Genomic DNA, 12,087 nt, shown 5'->3' on the forward strand with positions numbered 1-12,087 from the left:
TCATGTGAAGCTCCACTCTCAGTGGCATAGACAGCTGTTAGCAGAAATGACCATTGGCTCCCAGCAGGTAGACCCTTCAACTTCCTACAGACAGGCATCTCTGTACCTGAAGCGGGACTAGACCCAGCCCACTCTGTGCTCCATTTTGGGGCTGAGCTCTGACCACTTCACTCTCTGCCTTTGTATCTGGCGCCCTGCGTAGCATCAAAACTTGTCAGAAGTCCAGGCGAAAATATCTAAAAAGAAATCATGTCCTGGAAGATAGGGTAGAGCCTCCCACATATGTGTTTTTAAACGTGGTTGCACCTATTATTCTGAATCCGATTAGGACTGTTTCGCTCTAATCCGATATTTATTAACCATGATTGCTTAAGCTGCATGAATGGCCACCTCCCAGGAATATGAGTTCATGCATTATTGATGAGTTTCACAGCTCTGTTTTTGGCTTGGCAGGTAAGGGGAGCAATACTATGACTGCATTTTGTCCTATGGATATGGTAGCTTGATGATGTTCCTCGTCATAAAACGATGACGTGACTTTGCACGCAACTGTGCTTGAGGCAGTAAAGTGGGAGCCAGGGTAATTGCCTACACCTCTTTTGAGCTGCACTCTGACCAGCATGACGTTCTGGTAGCTTTCACTGAAACTTTTCCAACCCCCTTCTTCCCCCCAGGTTATGTGCCTCCCCTTAGGATGTGCGGGTGGGTACTCTGCTGCAGCTGTGCGTGTTCACAAATGGCAGATTAGAGGTCAGGGAGGACAGTTTACTTTCTGTCACAGTCTTTTTTAGCAGTATGGACGTGGGATTCAAGTTTGGCCCCTGGGTTGTTTAGCTCTTACGTCCCCTCCAGGTCACACTGTCAGTGCACGTCACTGCACCCTTTTAATTTAGAAGACTGGCAGCGACGGCAGATGTCTGAATGAACTGGCATAACTCTCCATCTCATGCCAAGTAATCACTTCCAATCTGGTTTAGGCTGGTAATCACCAACTAATGGCCCTGCTCTGACCTCGGTCTGTGAGTCTTCATCCCCTCAATCAAAATCCAGGGGATGAAGGCCCTCATTGTGGAAACTTGTGGGGGGCTTTCATGTAGTCTGACACAGTCATTGAAAGCGCATGTAAAGTGACTTTGTCCCTTACTGATCCATCCAGAAATCATGCATTGAATGAGCCTCACTCCTTGCTTATTTCCTCTGAGGCACTGTTGCTGCAAACCTACTCTGTTTCCTACCGTGTTTTTTTGTTTCTCAGATCAAATGTTCACCTCTCTATTAGGCTGTTCAATCTCGGCCTGTGTGCTCTGATGCCCAGAGACCTGTGGGGTAGAAGGTTTGATGGTGCCCAGCAGTGCTGTAGGTGACCACTAGTGGGTCAGGTGGTGATAGCAAGGTGCTCTCATTTGACCCAAACAATTCCCCCTTTACATGAGCCGAGTTAGGTTGCCCAGCTTGTCATGGCTAAGCTATCTGATTGGTGGCAGTATGCCAACATTTTAGGAGTTATTCCTACCAGCATCTCTGTAAAATCAGTGCAATCTCCCACAGTCATTGTTTCCCACCCTTTCTGTGTAAACAATATAATGAACGTATGAGATTGAAATCCATTTTTTGGGGGGAATCTACAAGTGCATTGCAGACGGCTCAACTCTGCTGAGCCTTATTAGGATCTTCATTTGCATGCTTTCCTTCATGTGCGCTTCACTACTTCAGAGCCACTGCTGAACCAGCAGTGATCAAATATCTAGCTACCCCGGGCAGCCCTATTAAAAGATCTTACTTTCTTTGGCTGGTCTTGTCTCATTCAAATTTGCACAATGCCCTTTCTTTGTTATAAGCTGTGGACCCCTCAACAACTTTCCAAAGCTGTTTAAGTACTGGACCTCTCCTGACAGTATTTTAAATCACCTTGAGAAACCAATGTAATCCGACTCCTCCAGGAGGTGCTTAATTCTTTCCTACCTTGTTCATGTTCGGAAGAGCCCTCCTACTGGAACACCTTATATGTGCCAAATATTATGCAGCCCCAGTGAAAGAGCAAGCAACCAAGACCAGCAGCAGCACTGAGATGGCATAGTTGACAAAACAACAAAGGCTGGGTCCAAACTGAGGTGGCATGTTGGACAAAGGAACGATGTGTTGGAATGCCACTCCAAGTAATTGCCAATGATTAGACTTATTGCAAGTATTCCTCTCCTCACCTTTTGTGCATCTGATGTTACGTCCTAATTAGCCAATGGTATGCCCAGACGTGGGTCCTGTGCTCACTGTGCCACTGGAACCAAGCTACACCTGACTTAAGAGCCCCAGCCAGGGTGCATGCAAACTGTCTTGGATTGCTTGTGATCCAGTTCGGGGAGGATCTGGCCTGGCAGTTTGGGCAGAACTTTTCCTATTGAAAGAGTGCCAAGACTCATTTTCATATGGCTGGGAGGCATGGTGGGCAAAAGAAGGATGGGTTGGAATGCTACCCCAATGATTGCCAATGGTCAAACTTAATGCAAGCATTCCCCCATCACCTTTTGTGTTTTCTCCGATTTGTGGCATCAAGTCTAAGCTTGTGACTGCATCCTGTGTGTTGTGCGTATGCATACCCGCTGCACTTCGCCTCCTGGTTGATGCCCAAATCCAGTTCCCAGTGGCACTGGTATCTTGAGGAGTTGTAATCTAAAGAACAACGCTTCAGCGGTGGACTGATGGTTCTGCACTTCGTGCCTGAGAGCCCGGCACCAGCCGTTACTTGGTACCTCAGTGTCCCAGATCCTGAAAGTGCGATTACGAGTGGGTGTGCACCAGGCAAAAGAAGTCCAAGGCAATCTTGTAGCGTGCCAAGTCTTGATTTTGAATAAATATTCTCAGATAAAGTGACAACTTCAGCTCAACCAACGTGTTTCGTTCTCCTCTGAGAACTCCATCCGGGCTTAAAAAGTCTCTTGGCGAAACTTTGATAACAGCAAGTAGATAGGGTTCCGAAAAAAGTGCGCCAGTGTTTTGTTCTGGACACAGAGGCTAAAGGGTGCAAGAAGCCAAAGATCTATGGTAAAGCGAAAGTGAATCCTCAGCAGAACACGTCTGAAAGTAATTACTCCAGTGTAGTGCGCTGAAGACAAAAGGGAAATCCCAGGGCCAGTTGATGCCCAGAAAGTTGAAATCCGCGTCTTCGGTCCAGATATGACAGTCTGGATGGTCATCCTGGGAATTCCCTTTAGTCTCCAGCGCAATACACTGGAGCAATTACTTTCAGACGTGTTCTGTTGAGGATTCGCGTTCGCGTCTTTGGCATCGGGCAACCTGTAGCACCTTTGTGTCCAGAACAATACACTGGAGTACGTCGGAAGCCTATCTACTTGCTGTTATCAAGGTTTCACCAAGAGACTTTTCAAGACCTGGCAAAGTTCTCCGAGGAGAACAAAACGCGTTGGTTGAGCTGAAGTTGTCATTTTATCTGCGAATATTTATTCAAAATAAAGACCTTGCACTCTACAAGATTGCCTTTGATTTATTTTGCCTGGTGCACGTCCACTCGTCATCGCTCTATCTTGAGGTGTTATCACTATCTACCTTCCAGTAAATCCAAAGTCCCAGGACAGCCATCTCCAACTCCTCACTATGGCCTACACAAACTACAGCTGTTCCTGACTTACAACATGGTAGTCTTACTTTTGTCTTAAAATTCTTTGGCCCGGATTTACAGTTTGGCGGATGGGTACTCTGTCACAAACGTGACTGATATCCTGTCCTCCTTATTATAAGCTCATTATATCCATTGCACTTTTAATAAGGTGGATGGAATGTGTGTCACATTTGTGATGAAGTACCCGTTCGCCAAACTCCACATTAGGTCCCTTGTGGTCATAACTTTGGACTTCAAGGTGCTTCTTTGCACTTGTTCTACAGTTCTTAATGTGTATGAAAGAGCTATTGAATTTGAAATTATTACCTCTGCCTAGATATGGATATTAGTCATGATAATACAATTTCATACTATGTTTATCAGCCGTCACTTAATCTCCTATAGAGCTAGGCATTGGCTGCTCCACACCAGCCACAGTTGGAGAGTTAATTAATTTCTGAGCCAGTACGAAAAGAGTGCAGTACAATCCCTGAAACCAGCAAGATCAGGAGAAATAAGCCTGACACCTAGCACCTCATCCACCCTTCGAGAGAGACACCGAATGTTAAATGGACCTGCCTGATCATTTTGGAACGGTGATCCCTTAAGGATGCTCTTAAATATCAAATACCGTTTGTTGAGCTGTGCTAGGTCAGCTGGCACTTGCTTTTCCTAAAGTGGCCCTGTCCATTGCATGATGGAAATCCAGCGTTTCCTGGTTCCTTTAGTTCGGCTTAAACATTGACATGAAATCAAAACATGAAGGGTTTGAGTGGTTGTGGTGTTCTTCTGTGATCTATTTTTCCATATATCAGCACTTTCCAATGTTGTCCTGTCAGTGCTCCAGCACAAGCAGCAAAGGACTGGCACTGCCGTTAGTGTGTTTATGTAAGGCCCTTGCTCCGAACTGGCCTGTACTTGTTTGTGACCGGCATATGCTCCGTTTTTGTACATTTTCTTTTCTCCCCATTTCCTTTTGTTCAACTCTTTGTTTCTCTCCTGGTTCCCCCCTTCTTTTCTCTTTCTCCCGCCTTCCGCTCCCTGGATGCAGCCAAGCGCAAAGCATGGAAACTTAACCGTGTTGGTAGCCTGCGAAATATATACAGCGGCACCGGCACCAACACCGAAGGTAACGCATTGACAGCCATGCATCTCCACCTGCCATTCCCGCTCCCTCCACCTCGTGCCAAGAAAACCGCGGTGCTGGGCGGACTCCCGCCCGCCCGCAGCACGCTCCATCTCATGCCCGCCTCCGCGCCCTCCATTTCCACCTGCATCCTGTTTATTTCCCATCCATGTTCTTCTAGGCTTACTTAAATTTTGACCTTTCCCTTTAGCCGTAGTCTGGTGATGTTTAAATTACTCGAGAAGAAAACCTTTCTCTTTCCTCTGTTTTTTTTATCCCCTTATACATGTGGGCATTCAGTGTAATATTTTCCGAGTTATTACAGGCGTTTTTTTCTCTTTATAAAGTGTTCGTATCAGGTGTAATGATCTGTAGCCGAACACAATGGTGTGCTTTGACATTTAAGTAACAGCCTTTTAATTTGGTTTTTTTGAGAACGCGTTCTCCATAATGGTTTCCCGGAGTCAGCCCGCGCGAGAGCCAGGGGGTGGCGGGTGGTGAGGGGGGGGGTTGATGGGTGGTAGGGGGGAGCTGGCGGAGGTGGGGGCATTTGCATGTGCCGTTCTTGCTGGTAAATGCGAGGGGCTGTTTCGTTTCTTCTAAAAGGTCGCACAGGTTCAGAGTTCACAAATTGACTGCGCATTTGCCTTTTGCAGGAGCGCAGCGCCTTTTGTATAAGCACAGATTGGATTTTATTATGTGTACTTATTTTGTGACCAGGCCCCCTCCCTCCCTCATTTTTCGCTCGGCCCCTTTCACTTCTCATTTGAACAACACAATTATAAGCTGCCTTTTTGCTTGTCCTATTATTGTAAATGGCACCAATCGCTATTATACCGAAGAGCGGGCGGTGGGGGCCCCTCATTCAACCTCCAGCGTTTAGGGTGGCCGAGGGAGGGGGCGTGGACGTCTGAGCAGCGTCCGTACAATGCAGAGCAGGTTAAACTTCGCTCCTCGCGTCACGGCAAAGGAGTACGCGCTTGCTGAGGAGAGAACTGAGAGGGTCAGACGCATGCAAGCTTTTGCCCTGACGCTAATTGACTTATTATGGAATAGTTACACCGGGTAGTATTTTCCTTAATGTCACCGTGTTCTGGGCTTTTGGTTTTAGCGATTTGCCAGCCACTTGCATTAAATGTCTTGTAAATTTTAAATTGTTGGGCTGTTTATGTAAACAAGTCCATCGCACACATCCTGTCATTAACCTTTGCTGATTTATAATCCCAGCCCACAATTGTATTCAAACGCCCTTACATAGCAACAGTGGGAAAGTGCCTTCTAAAGATCAAATCAAACCTGATCATCCACTCCATATAAAGACTAATGCCAAATCCTCGTCTGAGCATAGCAAACATTGTCAATGATAAAAAACCTGTAAATTCTAGAGCAGAGAGAGAGAAGCCTCTGTACTAAGAGTCTGTGAAATTCACATAATTTGCTTTCACATACTTAAAAAAATACTGCAGAATTACTCAAAATTGCACATAATTACGCTGTCAAAATCCCGTTCAGAGGGCCCCAGGACAAGCTGGAGCTACTAGGCCCAACCAAGGGGGCTGATGACTTGAACTCCTAATGTCCTGGGCACCAAGCTACTATGGGTCCTGAGTATCCCTTCAGCACTTGGCTGGCAGTGGTAGCATGGGCCGAGCCTCCAAGGCTTCTCTGCGGTCAGGGAGGATGAAACACCCAACAATGCATTTAACGTAGATGCACTGCATCCTTCATGTATTGTACCATTCACAGGCACACATGCAGTCAACGTACACATGCACATACTGCACAGCAGTGCATTATCCCTCTATTGTACCATTCACAGACACACATACAACAAGCACTGGTATATCACACATGCACTGCACACCACAACACCTAAAACCAATGTAGGTCAAAGGTGAGTTAAGCACACAGCAAATGCCTCGTGCTGTTTTGCTGTCCCTGGGCTGCTTTGCGTGTGTTTTGCTGCACCAACCCCGGATTTCACCAAAGGCCGGATTTTAACCAACGGGACCCGCTTCGCCACAAAGACCCCGAGGTTTGGAAAGGACTTACCAGGGTGCAGAAAGGGCCGAGCAGGGCTGCGAGCGCTCAGGGACTCGATGTTCCAGGAGTCCCTGCCGGCCGATAGAACACACCTGGCCCGCTCTCCCTGCTAGCCCCGCCCCCCTGAGCACCGGGGGATTGAAAGCTTCACTTCATTACTTGCTCCACGGGATTCTCAGCTCCTCGTGCTGTTTTGCTGTCTCTTGGCTGCTTTGCGTGTGTTTTGCTGCACCAACCCCGGATTTCACCAAAGGCCGGATTTTAACCAACGGGACCCGCTTCGCCACAAAGACCCCGAGGTTTGGAAAGGACTTACCAGGGTGCAGAAACGGCCGAGCAGGGCTGCGAGCGCGCAGGGACTCGATGTTCCAGGAGTCCCTGCCGGCCGATAGAACACACCTGGCCCGCTCTCCCTGCTAGCCCCGCCCCCCTGAGCACCGGGGGATTGAAAGCTTCACTTCTATTGGTCCCAATCATCATTTAAGAAGATTACGACTCCGCAGCGCGGGAGCGTCCCGGGAGAAGCCCGGGCAAAGGGCGGGCCCTCTGAGGCCCTCGTAGGCCAGAGTAGGCTGGGCTGGGCCTACCCCTTAACATCTGCAGTACAGTGGTCCGTGCCCCGACAAACGTTGGTTATGCTGACAGAAGAGGAAACCCCTGGGAAGAAAGGAAGACTACGCAATGGGTCTTTGGACAACTACTTCCCCAAGGTACTGAGTGAGGGTGATAAGGACTCCATTTTAGCTGAGCGCAGGGCTGAGCGGCGTCGCTCAGTTGAGAGCATGAAAAACAGACCCCTCACTGACAGTACTCCTCTTGTTTTGACCCGGGAGGGAGGCTCGCTAGACATGAGTGGGGATAATGCTAGCCAAGAAGGTGTTCCCCTTTTGCTTCGTGATTTTACACCCACACCTGGCTTGCCCTCGGATCATATTATAATTGTTTCCCCTACCCCTAGCCCCGGTCGCATCACTGTCACAGCCAAGCCTAGGAAACAGAAACCCAAGCAATTAGTTGTTGCCCAGATTCATCACCCTCCTCCAAGTAAAAAAAGGAGGAAATCAAGGGCGGCCCAAGGTAAAGCTAAAATCCCGCACTCTGATTTTGGTAAAGGGTTAAAAACTCCCATTCAAATTGAGAGTGTCCTAGTTGAGGGGCCGGATTTTCCACCAGCTGTAGCACCGCCGTTGGAAAGCAGATCATCTGAAGTAGCTATACAGGCCGTGGATTCTGATTGCAATGCTGGGGTTGTAGCACCAGATATTCCATCTCCCCCCTCATTAATAGGGAACTTGGAATTTCTGTTAAGATCTCTCCTTTTACCTATTAATGAGACCATTAAAAAGGTTGAAATTAGACTGACTATTTTGGAGACTGCTATAAACAGCATGGTTACTCTAACCAAGGCCCAGGGGAGTGGGGTGGCGCATCCCATACCTCCGGCCAGGCTTCCCGCTACCATTGTTGCTAACACTCCAATTGCCCCACCTCAGCCGACCAAACACAAGTCACAGCCCCAGGGTAGGGCCGATCTCGGCTCGCAAAATCCACCCCCTCCTAAACATCTAAACACACCAGTAATTGAAACGGGTGGCGACCCTAAAAAGCCAGTGTCAAAGGCCCCGATAAGTAATAAACAGAACGACCAAGGGGAAGGCAGATATACTAGAGACCCACGGAAAAAGGTGCCGCAAGTGGAAATTCCCCCTGAAGCAGTACCCTTTGTGGTGGTCTTGACCGGGGTCCCACCATTAGCAGAAAGTAAGAAGGAGGGATATATATGATGAACTTAAAAATAAAATCATTCACTGGTTGAGGACATATAGGCCCATAGCACACAATATAGATGGGGATATAGTCCATGTCAGAAGGATTAACTGGCTGGGTAGCAGGCGAAAAGATATAGAGGGGGACCTAGTGGTGGTTAACTTTAGAGACCCCCGGGCAGTAGATTACATCTTAAACTGGCCACCTGGAAATGGGGACACTCAAATCATCCCTCGGGCCCTAACGTATTTCTAGCCCAGGACAGAGGCCCTTCCTCCTAAATACCAAAATAAGTTCCACTCCTATAGGCCACCCCCTACTTTGCCTTACAGCAACATTTATCCCCAGTATGGGCAGTACTTTGCCTTGGCGGCTGATCACTCTGCCTGGACCACAGTGCCCCGTAGACATACAATGAACCACGACACCAGGATGGAACATCTAAGACCTTTTACCCCCTTGGACACTTATAATCGGTTTTCGCAGCTCTCTGGGTTGGAAGATTGTGATTGATGTTCACTGTCCAGGGGGGAGAGAATTGGTCTGCCTGGTATAGAGGCTCCACGATCACGTGGCAGTATAGATATAGGGCAAGATAGATCCCATTTAACACAAATTGCCATTACCAACATCACTATTGAGGCTTCTTCGGTAGCCGGGAGTATGGTCAGCACGGCTAGCTGCCCTGCAAACCCTAATCCCTTGGTTCAGGAGGTGGGTAGCTGCATGACCGCGGTGGGTAATGATGGGGGGAACAAGGGGGTCTACACCAAGGTGCCCAAGGGTCGACGGGTAATAAACCTGTTATCTTGGAATGTAGCGGGGTTGAAACGGAAGCTGGATATACCTGAATGGCACACATTCATCGAAAAGTTCGATGTTTGCCTGTTCCAGGAAACCTGGAGCCTACTACCCTTAAATAAATCGGGATACACCACCCATTTTTCGCCAGCAGTAAGTAGAGGGAAAGGTATACCGGCGGGAGGCCTCACGGTCTGGATAAAAATAGATCTGGACTGGGAGGTCACACGCCATGAGTTGGAGTGTAGTGACATACTTCACCTCTCTTCTAGGGGACACGTAGAGGGAGGCAGGCTTGATCTATTTAACGTGTATGCCAGAGGGGCACCTGGGGATACCGCCTCTTCAACTTTATCAGCTCTGGATTCAGCTTTAGCTAACTGCCCTCCAACAGCGAAAATCATTGTGGGGGGGGGATTTCAATTGCACGTTTGAACCCCTCCTCGGAGACGATCCCTTGGGTATTGAAGATGAAGATTCAAAATGGTCCATTCCAACCCTGTCCCTGCCCCCTATTAGAAAATGGTCAGCTAGGGCAATCCAAATCAATGCACTAACTAGGGATCATAAGTTAAGAGCCCTCAACGGCAGGACTATGTCCGACCGGGCAGGTGCACTGACTTTCAATAGGCTTATTGGGCCGTCCCGAATTGACTACATCCTAATGGATGTTAGTTTGTGGGCAGACCTAATTGATATGGAGGTGCTCCCAAGTCAGGATAGCGACCATAACCCCCTGTGTAGCAAGTTTAACTGGGGCATCTCTAAAGACAGGAGGGTGAATGCCCCCATAAAAATAAGAGATTATCCCATACAATAACAACCGCAGATTGAAATGGGACAAGGCAAACCTGAAGGAGGATGATCTAGGGACCATTAAATCCCTGGTGGAGGGCCTGTGCTTGGATCTGGAGGTCTGTGATTGTGAAAATCAGATTAGTACGAATCCGCACACTTCCCTTGACTCAGCTTATGAAGCCACAATAGAGCAAGTTAGTCACTTCTTTACCTCCAAAGGGAAAAGCCATAGGAAAAACACCACACCTCCCATCACAAATAAACCTTGGTATTCGGACCAGTGTAAGGGCAAAAGGAAAAATCTGACAAAAGCCCTACTTTCCAGGGATCCTTTGCTAGTTAGAGCGGCTAGGAAGGACTACTTGAAAGTACTATCGCTGGCTAAACGCGAATGGGAGGAACAGCATTGGCAAGACCTAACTAATGCTGTGAGCAGGAGGAACCCGAACCTTTTTTGGGATCTGATTAACAGAGCCAGGCAGGGGAGATCGCAACCATTAGCAGCTCACATAACTAGCCAGCAATGGTTTAACCACTTTTTAGCCCTTTATGGCGGTAATGAAGAGATAAACAGTCCCGGGGTAGCAAGTTTTGGAGATAGGGATACCACAGGGGTGGACGATCTCCCATTCACGGCCTCTGAAGTAGCAATGGCTATTAGACATCTAACCCCCAAGAAGGCGGCCGGTCCGGATGGGATCCCTGGGGACCTGTTGATTGCGGAACCTCTGGCTTGGGCCAATCTAATCGCCACAATAATGAACTTGATTGCTAGGGGACACCCGGTGCCAGATTCTTGGAAGGGGGCCGAGGTGGTAACAGTGTTTAAGAAAGGGGCAAGGGATGACCCTGCCAACTACAGACCTATCAGTCTGATAGATATAATCCAGAAAGTGGTCGGCAGGGTCATCATCTCAAGGGTTGGCGATTGGATGGAGGAGGCTAGTATCCTCTCCCACCTCCAAGCGGGTTTCCGAAGAAAGGTAGGCACGATGGACCAGGTCTTTTGCTTTTTTGTTATCTATTGGAAGGCAGTTATCATCAAAAAAGGCAGTTTATATATGGCCTTCATTGATCTTAAAACAGCTTTTGACCTGGTCCCCCGGGCTAAATTGTGGGAGATCCTAGGAGGGATGGGATTCCCTAGTAGACTCCTGAGTTTAATCGTAAAACTCCATGAGGGGAATTATGCGAGGATCAGATGGGGTACCCATGGCCAGTTAACGGATAGGGTCCCTGTGAGGAGGGGAGTACGCCAGGGTTGTGTTATGGCCCGACTCTTTTTTCCCTATTTGTGAATGGAGTGGTGGACCATCTGAAAGGGGAAGAGTCGGATGCCCCATCCCTGGCGGGGGAAAGAATCCCCACTTTACTCTTCGCCGACGACACCTTATTGATCTCCAAATCCCCAGTGGGTCTGCAAAAACTCTTGAATCGATTTAGTTCCTTCTGCACTAACAGAGGCTTAATCATCAATACCTCGAAAACTAAATTGATGGCATTCTCACCCTCCAAAAGATTTAAAAATAACTTTTCGCTTAATGGGGCTCCCCTGGAGATGGTCGATTCATTTGACTATCTTGGAGTTCGGATAAATAGTCGAATGACCTGGAAGGACCATCTGGCCAAAATGTTACTCAGCCACCAAAGAGTATCTGGGGTGACTCTGAGGGAGCTTCGCGAGTCAAGTAGTAAACCTGTCTCCCCGGCCATGGCGATTTATGAGGGCCAGATACTCCCGGCGGCATTATATGGCTCCGAGCTCTGGGGGTTCCAAAATGTATCAGATCTCTCCATAGCGGAAAATAACTTTTTGAGGAAGGTGGTGGCTCTTCCCGCTTCCACTCCGTTGATCCCCCTGAGATTAGATTTGAGCAGAAGAGCCCTTAAGGACTTGGTGAGGCTACGCCCATTGCTTTTCTGGACCCGCTTAAGAAGG

At 48.2% G+C, this 12,087-nt stretch overlaps 1 protein-coding gene across 5 annotated transcripts in view; it reads left to right on the forward strand.

The window, feature by feature from the left end:
- The window catches only part of AGAP1 (ArfGAP with GTPase domain, ankyrin repeat and PH domain 1), a 1,113,642-nt gene that overhangs the window by 925,745 nt on the left and 175,810 nt on the right, over window positions 1-12,087 (forward strand). For 3 of the 5 annotated variants that reach the window (XM_086956296.1, XM_086956293.1, XM_086956295.1), the window contains one exon: window positions 4,665-4,742. The exons of the other annotated variants lie outside the window; for them this stretch is intronic. In XM_086956296.1, coding sequence (XP_086812422.1) covers window positions 4,665-4,742 — 78 coding nt within the window. The remainder of the gene's footprint in view (window positions 1-4,664; window positions 4,743-12,087) is intronic. 5 annotated transcript variants of the gene reach the window in all.

Source organism: Lissotriton vulgaris, chromosome 2_1 (assembly GCF_964263255.1).
Source record: "Lissotriton vulgaris chromosome 2_1, aLisVul1.2, whole genome shotgun sequence".
NCBI lineage: Eukaryota > Metazoa > Chordata > Amphibia > Caudata > Salamandridae > Lissotriton > Lissotriton vulgaris.